Source organism: Aquarana catesbeiana, linkage group LG12, assembly GCF_042186555.1.
Source record: "Aquarana catesbeiana isolate 2022-GZ linkage group LG12, ASM4218655v1, whole genome shotgun sequence".
Lineage (NCBI taxonomy): Eukaryota > Metazoa > Chordata > Amphibia > Anura > Ranidae > Aquarana > Aquarana catesbeiana.
Genome location: NC_133335.1, coordinates 226,278,796 through 226,293,657, shown reverse-complemented (window position 1 = coordinate 226,293,657; position 14,862 = coordinate 226,278,796). Strand labels below are relative to the sequence as shown.

At 45.3% G+C, this 14,862-nt stretch overlaps 1 protein-coding gene across 1 annotated transcript in view; it reads left to right on the top strand.

Annotated features, from left to right (window-relative positions):
* LOC141113612 (uncharacterized) overlaps positions 1-9,205 on the top strand; it is a 34,760-nt gene extending 25,555 nt beyond the window's left edge. Inside the window, exons 10-11 of the mRNA XM_073606820.1 lie at positions 2,395-2,469; positions 3,867-9,205. Of these exons, the coding sequence (XP_073462921.1) occupies positions 2,395-2,469; positions 3,867-4,684 (893 nt within the window). The 3' untranslated portion in view covers positions 4,685-9,205. The remainder of the gene's footprint in view (positions 1-2,394; positions 2,470-3,866) is intronic.
* Positions 9,206-14,862: the final 5,657 nt, after the last annotated feature.

Here is a 14,862-nt window from a genome sequence, read left to right as displayed (position 1 = left end):
CATAAGTAGATATGAGAAACTATATCCAAGTTGTCGACCGTGAAGTATCCAGCATAATACTAACTCCCATAGACATGGACACAGACAAACATCTAATTCTTCAGAATAACAAAAGGTAGGATTCTGCAACAAAGTTTGTTACAATCCCTGCAATGTACAGAGATCACCCAGAGGGGAATGTTTTGGGGTTTTTTTTCTTCTCAACAAAAGTGGAGTTACTCTTTAAGTCTCCATTTTATTTGGGTCTCAGTTGTTCTCGGTTTAATCTCTAATTTTACTGTAGTCTTGATATTAGGATGGCCTCCCTGTGGCCCTATGCAAGACATTTCTTTGTGAGGACCAGGGCTTGGCCAAGATAAAGATGATGCCTGTTGGTAAAGATAACTGGGGTGAGCACACTGCACTTCTCCTTGTAGTAGGCAGGAGTTTGTTGATGCTGAAGTCGCCCATCCTGTTTTTTTTGAATCCCAGCAGACCAAGAAAAAATACCACCTAGACGGGACTTTGAAAGACCACCAACTCAATGATGGTGCAAAAGTTTATTTGCATAAATATTAAAAGCACAAACAATTGATTAATTGTAAAAAGACATATGGTGTCTACAAATGCATACAAACAAACATAACAAAAAAACAGAAAGAAATATACAATGACACTGATAATCTCCGATGGGTAAATATCCTGGTACCCTAATACCCAAATAATAATAAAATAACGTTTTATGCAAATAAACTTTTGTACCTTCATTGAGTTGGTGGTCTTTCAAAATCCCCTCTAGGGGGTATTTTTTCTTGGTCTATGACACGGTGGAAGCCTCTTTCTTTTATTTTGAATCCCAGCAAGGTGCAGGGATCTCCTTTTGTTTACAGCCATGGCCAAAAGTTTTGAGAATGGCACAAATAATAATTTTCACTAAGTCCGCTGCCTCAGTTGTTATGATGGCAATTTGCATATACTCTGAACTTAATCCCATAAAAAAGCCACTTCTCTCCAGGAAAAACATCAGGGACAGACTGATTACCTACAAAAGGTACAGGGATTGGACTGCTGAGGACTGGGGTAAAGTCATTTTCTCTGTTGAAACCCCTATTCCTATTGTTTGGGGCATCTGAAAAAAACCTTGTTCAGAGAAGAAAAGCTTAGCACTACCATAATTAGTCCTGTGTCGTGCCAACTGTAAAGCATCCTGAGACCATTCATTTGTGGGGGGTTCCTTCTCAGCGAAGAACACAGCCATGAATAAAGAATGGTATAAAAACATCCTCCGAGAGCCTGTTCTCCCAACCATCCAAGAACAGTTTGGTGATGAACAATGCCTTTTCCAGCATGATGGAGCACCTTGCCATAAAGCAAGAGTCATAACCAAGTGGCTTGGGGAATAAAACATCAAAATTTTGGGTCCATGGACAGGAAACTCCTCAGACCTTCATCCCATTGAGAACAATCCTCAAGAGGCAGATGAACAAAAAAAACCCTCACAAATTCTGACAAACTCCAAGCATTGATTATGCAAGAATGGGTGGCCTTCGGTCAGGATGTGGCCCGGAAGTTGACAGCATGCCGGGGCGAATTGCGGAGCTCTTGAAAAAGAAGGGTCAACACTGCAAATACTGACTCTTTGCATAAACTTAATGTAATTGTTAATAAAAGCCTTTGACCATTATGAAATGCTTGTAATTATACTTCAGTATCCCATAGTAACATCTGACAAAAAGCGCTAAAAACACTGAAGCAGCAGATTTTGTGAAAATGAATATTTGTGTCATTCTCAAAACTTTTAGCCACCGCTGTAGAACCATAACAATTTTGTCATTCAAGCCGGCCATACATGGATCGAAATTCGGCCAGTTCGGCAGGGACCGGACAAGATTTAATCCATCTCTGGGCAGGCTGGTTGTACCCAAGTCAATCCATTGATCGACTTGGGTACAACCAACCTGTCAGATTTTTTACATGCAATTACTGCCGACAGCTATAGCTGAAGACCGTATTCATTGTGTTCTTAGCGGCCGGGAAGGTTTTCTACGCCCCCCCCGCCAGCAGAACACAATAGTGTTGTGGGGGGGGGGAGAGAGAATGTGTTGATGGGGAAATCGAGCGATTTTCTTTCCTTTTACCCGTGGTAGAAGGAAAGAAAAGAAAGAAAATCAAATCATTTATGGACCACCTAAGTCTTAAAACATGTTGTCTTCTACATGTGTATGACTTCTAGAGCCAGGAGTCCCTGATCAATGGTAAAGTTCTCATAAAGGTAATTCTCTGGTCAATGCCTCTTCCTTTCAATACCTCTTGGGAACAGCCACAATTATTACAAGTGGAATTTGCTTTTCTGGATAAAAAAAAAAAACTTTTCTTCCTTAATAATAGAAGTTCTTATTGCCTATTGTGCCCTAGAACTTGGCAACGAAGAAACTGTGAGCGCCAGCCATGACTTGAAGCCCCTGATTAAAAGAGAAGATTGTTCTCCAGGTAATGAATTGTATTTTGCAAATGTCATTATCGATGATTATGAGAGTCACTTCAACTTCTGTGTGTTTGTCACTAAATAGCATTTAATGCTTGTAGCATTAAAGTGGAACTTCACTCTCCCAATCGACATTGATTAGCTTTAATCCTCATGCTGCTAGCATTAGTAAATAGTTAGGAAAGTAGATCATATTTACTTGTTGTAGGCAATTCTTTTACATTTCTTCAGTTACTTCCTGGTTTCTTGCCTAGGCAAAGGATGTCATACAACCCAGGAGTCTTCAGGAGGGGAGGAGAGGAGGGGGTCAGGTACTGATGTTGGACAAGAAGGCCTGGCAAGCAGTCTCCGCTCTAATTCATCCCAAAGGTTTTCTATCAGGTTGAGGTCAGGACTCTCTGCAGGCCAACCAAGTTCCTTCACCCCAAACTCACTCATTCACACTATATTGCCAAAAGTATTGGGCCACTCCTCCAAATCATTCGGTGGAGGGGGGAATATGGTGTGGGGTTCTTTTTCAGGGGTTAGACTTGGCCCCTTAGTTCTAGTGAAGGAAATGCTTAAGGCGTCAGTATGCCAAGACATTTTGGACAATTTCATGCTCCCAACTTTGTGGAAACAGTTTGTGGATGGCTCCTTCCTATTCCAACATGACTGTGCACCAGTGCACAAACCAAGGTCCATAAAGACATGGATGAGCGAGTTTGGGGTGGAGGAACTTGACTGGCCTGCAGAGTCCTTACCTCAACCCAAAAGAACACCTTTGGGATGAATTACCCACCAAATGATTTGGACCAGTGCGCAAAGCAAGGTCCATAAAGACATGGATGAGAGAGTTTGGGGTGGAGGAACTTGACAGGCCTGCACAGAGTTGATTAGAGATGAATTAGAGTGGAGACTGTGAGCCAGGCCTTCTCGTCCATCATCAGTGCCTGAACTCACAAATGCGCTTCTGGAAGAATGGTCAAACATTCCCATCCTAAGCCTCGTGGACAGCCTTCCCAGAAGAGTTGAAGCTGTTTTAGCTGCAAAGAGTGGGCCAACCCAATGTTGAACCCTACGGACTAGGACTGGGATGCCATTAAAGTTCATGTGCATGTAAAGGCAGGCGTCCCGATACTTTTGGCAATATAGTGTATATGCCTTTAGTAAATCAACCCCTATGATCTCTCCTAAAGCAGAGGCTCAAGCAGCCTAAACTTTAGTAGAGATGACATGACCAAATGACAAGGCTTTTAGACATGGGACCAGCAATGGTGAAGGCAGCGTTTTCTCCAGCAAAGGTAGCTCAGGTCAGGCCTTCCTGCTACTATTTATTTTCTTCTTTTATTAAATATGTTGATATTTGTATCCAATTTAAAGTCTTCTTTAAAAATCCATCTTATTTTTTTCTCTTTGTCAGAGGTCAGCACTGGTTCGAATGCAGCAGATGACTCCCATGATGCACCTGGTCCCATGCTGTGGATAGCAGAAGATGGCACCACTTCCACTCATTGGACGCCATGGCATGGCTATTCTTCTGACACACCCATCATGAAAAGGCTGACAGGGCACCAAAAAAAGGTTCTTAAGCAGCCTGTTGCGCCCTCTGATACAGCTGATGTCGCATGGCACACCGCTCACAACCACAAAGAGCTAGAAGAACATTCTGAAAGTAGGCTAAGGAACCTCCCAGCACTGGACTGGGTCGGCAGACAAAGACCTTTGCAGGCAACACTCTGGTGTGGCGTATGCAATATGTGTTTTTACAGCGTGGCCGAGCTTAAAACTCACCAAATCACGCACCGTGAGGAAACTCTGCTGAGGTGTGAAGACTGTGCTGAGGTCTTTGATGTCAAGAGCGATCTTGAAAAGCATAAAGCCAAGGAACATGGCAAGCTACGATATCCTTGCGAGGTCTGCGGCTTGCAGTACAATTACCGCTCGCAGTACATTATTCACCAGCGAACCCACACCGGCGAGAAGCCGTTTTGTTGCAAAGAGTGCGGGCAGGCGTTCGGCCATAAATGCAGCCTGCTCATACACATGAGGAAACATTCGGGGAGCTCGCTGTTTGAGTGCGGCCGGTGCGGTAAACTGCTGGACACAGAGCAGGCCTTAGAGAAACACCGCAAATTGCGATTCTGCGTCAACTGTAAGAAATGCTTCACCCGCAGGGCGCTGAGACGCCACCTGAAAACACACACGCCAGACGAGATGGCGAAAAAAGACTCTAGCTAAACTTCCGAAAAACTTTCCATGGTCTCACCCGAAAATTTTTGTTTGTTCTAAAAGGACCAGTATGCGCCTCTTTGTGGTCTTAAAATTAAGCCTCTAACTGTGGCAGCCATTCTGTGTCTCTTGGACCACATGCTAGTTGGAGTCATTGCCAGTAAAACTGACAGCTTGCTTCATTGTCCAAAAAACAGTGTTCAGTCAGACTGTGAATGGCAGCCTCCATTGATTACACAGGTCACACAGGTCTTTTGCTTTGTGATAGGTTCCCTTTAAGAGTCATTGTCAGGAACCATAAACCAGGTGGAGACAGAAAGTGCAGTCAAAATCACACCTTTAATGAAATCGCAAAAAAAAGAACACAGTTCATGAACGTAGTCAAAAACTGAAGCTAGGGTTTGGATGCCAGAGCGGGTAATTAGATGAGCCGCAACCAGGAAACCAGAAGTCAGCGTAGTCGAGAGCAAAATCAGGAACAGGTATCAGAAGAGAAGTCAGCCAGGCCTAGTCATACACAGGAACACAGGCAGGAACACACTGGAGATCATAGACCACACAAGGGCAAGGAGGAAATGAGCTAAGCTGTTTAAATAGCAAAAAGAGGGCTGACTGTAGGCTGGACTAATGAGGCAGGTAATGGTAACCAGGTGAGTCACTGTGGAAACAACCAGTGTCTGGTAATTAACCGACAGCTAAGCAACTTCTGTGCTGCGAAAAAAAAGGTCTGCCCCTAAATAGCAGGAGCTATCCCTGACTGTCATTAATGTTACCCTATCACAAACCAGGGAAATTCATACTAAGCATAGGATAGAAAAATATTTAAGGAGTAACTCGACTTTTGAGGGAAAAAAAAATCCCCTCTGGGTGATCAATATTCATTGCAGGGATTTTACCATCTTTGTTGCAGATCCCTACCAGGTTCTGCTCTGAAGAAATAGTGGTGTGTTTGGCCATTTCCTATGCAGACTGATTTTGAATGGGAGTACCTGGTTCATTATAATCAGCTGATGCTCTGTCAGTGTTCTGATGAAGAAAGCTGTGGTGTCGGCATCCCTTTTAAAAGTAATTAGCCATTTGGGGAGTATCCCACTAAAAAAAGCAAATTCCTATTGCAGGGGATGCCTAAAATCTGACTTGTATCTTAGTGTAGACTACTGAGAAAATCAGTGAGCCAATCACGCAAGCAGGAAATTACATTTTTGGAGATGTTTTGTACACCAATGGTATAAAGAACCCCTCCTGGTTACCATGTTGCATTGAATTTTACAAAAAAATTCCAGTGTTACAGTTTAAAATGGAAAGGTCATTTTTTTATAAAATTAAATTACGATATGGCTTGTGCTATATTTTTTCCTTCAAAAGTGTAGTTACCCTTTAAGCAAAGGTCAATTCCAGAGGAAACCACATGTCAAAACCACCAGAAGATACAGATTTTTTTTTTAACCCGTGGTGGTGCACAAAAACAAAACACTAATGCCCCGTACACACGGTCGGACTTTGTTCGGACATTCCGACAACAAAATCCTAGGATTTCTTCCGACGGATGTTGGCTCAAACTTGTCTTGCATACACATGGTCACACAAAGTTGTCGGAAAATCCGATCATTCTGAACATGGTGACGTAAAACACGTACGTCGGGACTATAAACGGGGCAGTGGCCAATAGCTTTCATCTCTTTATTTATTCTGAGCATGCGTGGCACTTTGTCCGTCGGATTTGTGTACACACGATCGGAATTTCCGACAACGGATTTTGTTGTCGGAAAATTTTATATCCTGCTCTCAAACTTTGTGTGTCAGAAAATCCGATGGAAAATGTGTGATGGAGCCTACACACGGTCGGAATTTCCGACAACAAGGTCCTATCACACATTTTCCATCGGAAAATCCGACCGTGTGTACGGGGCATAAGTGTACACAAAAAAGTGCATGTAAAAAACACACAAAAAAGTGCACTTAGGGGTGTGTCTCTAGCCCAACTCCTGAAGAAGTAGGACTTTTCCCGACCCCCCCCGGGGGCAAGGCTTCTGACAGGGGCAAGGCTCAAACTTGGTCCACCCAGCCAAAGGGCCTGGTGGACCCCTCTCCTTATGGTCACACCGGAAGCCGACCACCGAGTACTAGATGAGGGGCTCTCCTGAAGAGAGACTCCCAGTTCGGGGAGGGGGGGGGGACCTAATGGCCACACTTCCTCCCCCTAGACTTTAGGGTAGGCATGAGGACCCACACAATCCATCCAAGTGAAAAAATTACAGAAAAAAGTGCAAAGTGACAAAATGTGAGAGAAAAAAATAAATTAAATATGCCAGTGCAAGTGCATTGGTGAGGCCTTGTAGCCTGGTAACAAAAACTGCCCCAGTTTCAACCAAAAGGCCTAGCCCCAGAGGCATAGTGAGTTGTCCAGACTCATAGTTAATACTAGGAGAACCCCTGGGGCGCCACTCCCAGAGGGCACAGACACACTATAGGTTCTCTGCCTTTCCAGCCCAAGACCAGACCAGGCAACACTGTTCAGACCAGGTCTGTCCATTCCAAGGGAGTACTCCCAACCCACACCTTACATGGTGCATGCTCATTTGGTTTCCTCAGCTATCCAAAGGGCTCCCCAGGACCTTAGACTTTAGGGTAGGCATGAGGACCCACACAATCCATCCAAGTGAAAAAATTACAGAAAAAAGTGCAAAGTGACAATGTGAGAGAAAAAAATAAATTAATATGCCAATGCATTGGTGAGGCCTTGTAGCCTGGTAACAAAAACTGCCCCAGTTTCAACCAAAAGGCCTAGCCCCAGAGGCATAGTGAGTTTGCCAGACTCATAGTTAATACTAGGAGAACCCCTGGGGCGCCACTCCCAGAGGGCACAGACACACACCATAGGTTCTCTGCCTTCCCAGCCCAAGACCAGACCAGGCAACACTGTTCAGACCAGGAAGTCTGTCCATTCCAAGGGAGTACTCCCAACCCATACCTTACATGGTGCATGCTCATTTGGTTTCCTCAGCTATCCAAAGGGCTCCCCAGGACCCCCATCATACCAGCATAGGTACTGTACAGCCAGCCATTCCTGAGAAAAGACCAGAAGTTTTTTTTTTTTTTTTTTAACTCCCGCAGTGTAGTGAAACAAACTCGCAAAACCTCACAACACCCGGTGTATAAAAAAGTGAAGCACACAAAAAAAACTACACAGGGTGTCCACATGGCCCTTCTCCAAAGAGAGAGGACCCTAGCCCTGATCCCCCAGGGCTTAAGGCTCCTGACAGGGACTGGGGTGCTCACTGGTCCACCCACCTGAAACCAGGTGGACCCCTTTCTTTGGGAGGCCTGCCAAAGCAAAATCAGCCCAAGTATTAAGTGGGGCTCCCCTTAAAGGGAGACCCCATGGAAGAGGGAGAACTTGACCAAAAGGCCATGTGCCCTCTCCCCTAGAAGATACAGATATAAAGGAAGCTGAAATTATAGACAAATCTTAACATTGCCTATAAAAGTCACAGTGAGCCCAGCCCCCATCTTCTGATCTTCACTATTGGTCAGTGAGATTGGGCACCACAGGACCTTGGAAATTGGGATCAAAGCCAGTCTTCACTTTAGTGGACTTTTTTGGAAAGGGCTTTGACGTATGCTAACAATTTTGTGACTATTTCGAAGTTTTCTACCAGCTTATAATGAAATGCTGATTGCATGGAATTAAAACGTCTGGCAGCCACTATGGTGTGTGAAGGCACCGCATACCAGCAGCTCAGTGTTTAATAACTATGAGAAGTGGCCTTGACTCCTTCTAAGACTGTGCCCACTGACGCGTTTCACCCCACCTGCGTCAGTAAAGTGTGGTCTTAGGAGGAGCTGAGGTCGCTTCTCATATAGTTTGCATGCCTTTTGGATAAGCATTTCAGACACCAGCACCCTTTCAAGTAGTGCATCACTTAGAGTGGCACTAAAAGATATAATAATGGGCCTGCCATCCATGCTATCAATCATTTTCTGATTCTGAGCTACCAATCCATTGCAACTGTTATGAAAATTGACTGAAACCCAGCTGTGCTGGCACTTTGGGTCAGTGTCTACGTTCGATATGGCTTGTGTCACTCAAAATTGGTAAATGCAAAAAAAAAGAGCAGGTGGCAGATTGACTTTGAAGGTTCTCCTATATCCAGGTCATCGAATTGCTTGGGAAAGTGGATAGGTAGCGCTGGACTCTGGGGTTGTCCTAGTGGTATTGCTGTCCAGTAGTGTTACAATGATGTTGGTACAGGTTGGCAGCTCTTACACTCCAGAAGATTCCCCCAGTTTCCTTGGTTTTTAGTACAAAACAGCAGATCTAAGATTGAAAGGCACACCCGCTACTGACGAGACCTGTGCCTGATATCACGTTGGTAATAATACCGTAAACGGTTCCCCTGAGTTCAGTCCACGTGCATTGTTCCCAATCTCAAGCCCTGATGAAGGGAGACATTTTTTTGGACCACTGAAACATGTTGGCTGCCTCTTTTATCTGAGCCTTTACTGGAATAAAGTTGTATCTGGACTATTCTTCTGTGATGTTAGTCACATTCAGCAGGATTTGTTTCCTCATTTCTGGTGTCTGAGCAGACTTTTACTGGTAGATTGTTGCAATATTTTTTATTTTTTTTTTAGAGCTGATGAAAAGCTGACAAATGTAGCTGGAGAGTAGAGAAAAGGCTCCAGGCCTCTGAGTGACATGCTTTATAAGGGCATGTCACACAGGAGGAGGAAATTAAGCTCCGGTAGGGGGCAGAATGACATTCAGGGTAGCACTAAAGTTGACCATACATGGCTCAGTTCTTTAAACTGAACGGATTCCTCCATCCACCCAATCGATGTGGTTTGAGGAATTCTCTCCGCAGTGCTATTGTATTCTGATCGCAGGGACTCTTCTGCTGTCGGAATACACTGATCAGCCCTGCAGCTAATTGGCTGCGGAGCTAATTGAACAGAAATTTTCAAACTCGTTTGTGAAATCATTAGATCGACTTCCCATAAACAGGAATAGCCATAGATGGATAGAAATTCGGCTGCTCCCTTCTAAACCGTCAGAGTTTCATTCCCTCTGTGGCCAGTTTAAAGCGGAACTCCACCCAAAAGGGGAAGCCTTGCTTGTCTACCTCCCCCCCCCTCCTCTGCCACATTGGCACCTTCTGGGGGACAGTGGGTACATGGTTTTGACAGCAGGTACTCGCTCCCACTTCCAGCTCAGTTCGCTGCGGCAAAGTGAGCCTGAAGTTCTCCTCCACAAGCTGGGCCCATTCACTAAGCGTAGCGCAATTTGCATTTGCACATTAGGAAACCGGCTGTGAAGCCGCAAGGCTTCACTGCCGGTTTCCCTTAGCCAAGATGGCGGTGCCAGCACCCGAGAGCCGATTCAAGAATCAGCTTGGGTGAGGACACCACTGGATACCTACACAGGTAGGTGCCCTAATAGTAAAAATGTTTTTTTTTTTTGGGGGGGGGGGGGGGGGGGGCAGAACTCCTCTTTAAGCAAATGATGAAATTATTATTATTATACAGGATTTATTTAGTGCCGACAGTTTACGCAGCGCTTTACAATATAAAGGGTGAAGTATGATTACAATACAGTTCAATACAAAGGAATAGGAAGACCCTGCTCATGGAGCTTACAATCTAAAGGGGGGGAGGTGCTACAAACGGCAATAGCTGCAGGGGATGATCTGATTGAGGTGACTCAGGTACAGTTCTTAGGTACGGGTGGGATAGGCTTCCCTGAATATGTGAGTTTTCGAGGATCGCCCAAAGGCGGACAGGGTAGGAGCTGACTGGACATATCGGGGCAGGGAGTTCCAGATGATGGGAGAGGCTCTGGAGAAGTCCTGGAGGTGAGCATGGGAGGAAGTAACAAGGGAGCTAGAGAGCAGGAGGTCCTGGGAGGAACGGAGAGGACGATTTGGGCGATATCTGCAGATGAAGTTGGTGATGTAGCTTGAGGCGATGTTGTGGATGGCCTTGTATGTTATGGGTAGTATTTTGAATTTTATATGATGGGGTAGGGGAAGCCAGTGAAGGAATTTTGCCGCAGTTATACGATGGGGTGGGGGAGGCCAGTGAAGGGATTGGCAGAGAGGGGCAGCAGTCATACAGTGGGGTAGGGGAAGCCAGTGACGGGATTGGTAGAGAGGGGCAGCAGTCTTACAGTGGGGTAGGGGAGGCCAGTGAAGGGATTGGCAGAGAGGGGCAGCAGTCTTACAGTGGGGTAGGAGAGGCCAGTGATGGGATTGGCAGAGAGGGGCAGCAGTCTTACAGTGGGGTAGGAGAGGCAAGTGATGGGATTGGCAGAGAGGGGCAGCAGTCATACGATGGGGTAGGGGAAGCCAGTGAAGGAATTGGCAGAGAGGGGCAGCAGTCATACGATGGGGTAGGGGAGGCCAGTGAAGGGATTGGCAGAGAGGGGCAGCAGTCATACGATGGGGTAGGGGAGGCCAGTGAAGGGATTGGCAGAGAGGGGCAGCAGTCATACAATGGGGTAGGGGAAGCCAGTGAAGGAATTGGCAGAGAGGGGCAGCAGTCATACGATGGGGTAGGGGAAGCCAGTGAAGGAATTGGCAGAGAGGGGCAGCAGTCATACGATGGGGTAGGGGAAGCCAGTGAAGGAATTGGCAGAGAGGGGCAGCAGTCATACGATGGGGTAGGGGAAGCCAGTGAGGGGATTGGCAGAGAGGGGCAGCAGTCATACGATGGGGTAGGGGAAGCCAGTGAGGGGATTGGCAGAGAGGGGCAGCAGTCATACAATGGGGTAGGGGAAGCCAGTGAAGGGATTGGCAGAGAGGGGCAGCAGTCATGGATCATTTAGTAAGGTGTGCAAGTCTAGCAGCAGCATGCATAATAGACTGAAGGGGGAATAGCCTGTGTAAAGGTAGGGCAGTCAGCTTAAGCCATGGCATTGTTGTGGATTTTTCTGGTTGAGACACTGAAAATTAAACTAAGTATGCAACTGCATGGAACAGATCACTAGACACAGCTGCATTGTCAATTGTTGGCCCTCAAATGTGGATGCTAAAAGGTGCCAGCAATCTGACGTGGACAAGGTTGTCCCAAGGATGTGTAAGTAGTCCCAAACCAAAAAAAATGTAATTATCAAAATGTGTAATTTGAGCTGCCTGTACTGCCGCCTAGTGGCCAGTCACCTGTATACCTCTTCTGGGAAATAGCAGCAATGAAAGTGCAACTCTAGACAAGGAAAGCTTGAGAAAGGGATAGAACTCCTAGCAGACATTTTCTGCAGTGTAAGACCTCATAGGAGAAATTTCCTGTCTGTACAGGAAGTGATGGGAAATCTCTTTTTTGGGGCTACATACTATAAAAAAAAATATATATTTTCTCAACGCAATGGTGAAGAATTTGGGGATCAGTCATACACTATATTGTCAAAAGTATTGGGACGCCTACACGCACATGAACTTTAATGGCATCCCAGTCTTATGCTGGCCATACACTATACGAAACATCGGCCGAAAAATAGTTCGTATAGACACTTCGTTCGTTTTTTGGCAAGTTAATGGGCACAAATCGATAATCGTTTGTGACGTTTTTGTGGGCAAAAAACGAACGGGAAGTTTGGAAAATTTCTGCCGAACGTACGATAAATTGCAAGGTTAATGTGTTTCCCGTCCGAACTGTCTGCACTAGGTATATGTAAAAAAACGAACAAAAAATTATTTATTCATGTCCACTGAACAATTTATCGGTCATTATATGATGGCACGATCGTTTGCGGTCACGGTCGCACGTTCGTTTTTCGAAAATGGGTTCGGCCGATTTTCTGTATAGTGTATGGCCAGCATTAGTCCGTAGGGTTCAATATTGAGTTGACCCACCCTTTGCAGCTATAACAGCTTCAACTCTGCAAGGAAGGCCGTCCAAAGGTTTAGGAGTGTGTCTATGGGAATGTTTGATCATTCTTCTAGAAGTGTATTTGTGAGGTCAGGCACTGATATGGATGAGAAGGCCTGGCTCGCAGTCTCCGCTCTAATTCTATCAGTTCTATAAGTTCTATCGGGTTGAGGTCAGGACTTTGTGCAGGCCGGTCAAGTTCCTCCACCCCAAACTCTCTCATCCATGTCTTTATGGACCTTGCTTTGTGCACTGGTCCAAATCATTTGGTGGAGGGGGGATTATGGTGTGGGTTTGTTTTTCAGGGGTTGGGCTTGGCCCCTTAGTTCCATTAAAGGGAACTCTTAAGGCGTCAGCATGCCGAGACATTTTGGACAATTTCATGCTCCCAACTGTATGAGAACAGTTTGGGGATGGCCCCTTCCTGTTCCAGATAGTTTATACTATCTGTGTCTTCCTGCCCCAGTGACAACCACTCCCCCTATTCTTATCCTGGTATCACAAGGACAGGAAGTGAGAGAAAATCTACTCTGGGATCATAGAGAACTATAAAAACTCCACAGAAGTATTTACTGAGCCTATACAAACTTTTTAATATACTTTTGCCTTGCTTTTAGCTTTAAATCCAGACCATGGTAGAGCCACCAATGTGATTTTGTTATAGACTGATCTGATCCTACTAATAAAAAAACAAGTAACTCAGCTGAAAATTATGACAGTGGTTCAAAAGTAGAAACTAATCATCCGCCCAAGCCGGGAATAGAAATAGAAATGCTAATACCTGATTGGATGGACTTTAAAAGCAGAAAGACTCACCAGCCAATGGTAATTCCATTCAATCACCTTCACAGAGCCATAAATCTGACAACACTGCAGTACTATAATTGTTGAGGGCCGCAGGGATTGTCCACCTTCTGTGTGTTATTAGATTGCATTTGAAAGCACCCAGGAGGTTTACATCATAATGCATTATCAGATTAGTGCAGAGCAGATAGTCTGTATGTACTATCACTGCCACTTATAACTTGACTTGTCCTGCCCCAACCCCCCCTGATTACTACAATGAATATCATGTCCCTCAATCTAGGATTGCCCAGCACTTCTACATTGCAGCACTGGGGTTCTTGGTTTAAATCTCAACAGGACACTATTTGCATGAAGTTTGCATATTCTCCCTGCGCTTGAGTGAGTTTCCTCCCACATTCCAATGACATGCTGGTAGGTGAAAATGGAAAGAGTATGGGCACAACTGCAAACCTACCAAGACATGGCCGTCCACCTAAACTGACCGGCCGGGCAAGGAGAGCATTCATCAGAGAAGCAGCCAAGAGGCCGATAGTAACTCTGGAGGAGCTGCAGAGATCCACAGCTCAGGTGGGAGAATCTGTCCACAGGACAACTATTAGTCGTGTTCTCCACAAATCTGCCCTTTATGGAAGAGTGACAAGAAGAAAGACATTGTTGGAAGAAAGCCGTAAAAAGTCCTGTTTACAGTTTGCAAAAAGCCATGTGGGGGACACAGCAAACATGTGGAAGAAGGTGATCTGGTCAGATGAGACCAAAATTGAACTTTTTGGCCTAAAAGCAAAACGCTATGTGTGGCGGAAAACTAACACTGCACCCTGAACATACTATCCCCACTGTGAAACATGGTGGTGTCAGCATCATATTGTGGGGATGATTTTCTTCAGCAGGGACAGGGAAGCTGCTCAGAGTTGATGGGAAGATGAATTGAGCCAAATACAGGACAATCTTAGAAGAAAACCTGTTATGCCTGTACACACGACCGGACTTTCCAACAGAAAAGGTCCGACAGAATCATTCTATCGGATATTCCGATCGTGTGTGGGCTGCATCGGACTTTCTCTTTAGAAAATTCTGACGGACCTAGAAATAGAACATGTTTCAAATCTTTCCGATGGATTCAGTTCCTATGGGAAAACCGTTCGTCTGTATGCTATTCTGATGAACCAAAAACGATGCAAGGGCAGCTATTGGCTACTGGCTATTGAACTTCCTTTTTCTAGTCCCGTCGTACGTCATCGGGTTCTAAACGATCGGACTTTGGTGTGATCGTGTGTAGGCAAGTCCGTTTCAGCGGAACTCCGTCGGAACTCTGTCGTAAACACAGTCAGAGTTTATTCTGATGGAAAAACCGGTCGTGTGTACGCGGCATTATAGTCTGCAAAAGACTTGAGACTGGGGCGGAGGTTCACCTTCCAGCAGGACAACGACCCGAAACTTACAGCCAGAGCTACAATGGAATGGTTTATATCAAAGCATATTCATGTGTTAGAATGGCCCAGTCACAGTCCAGACCTAAA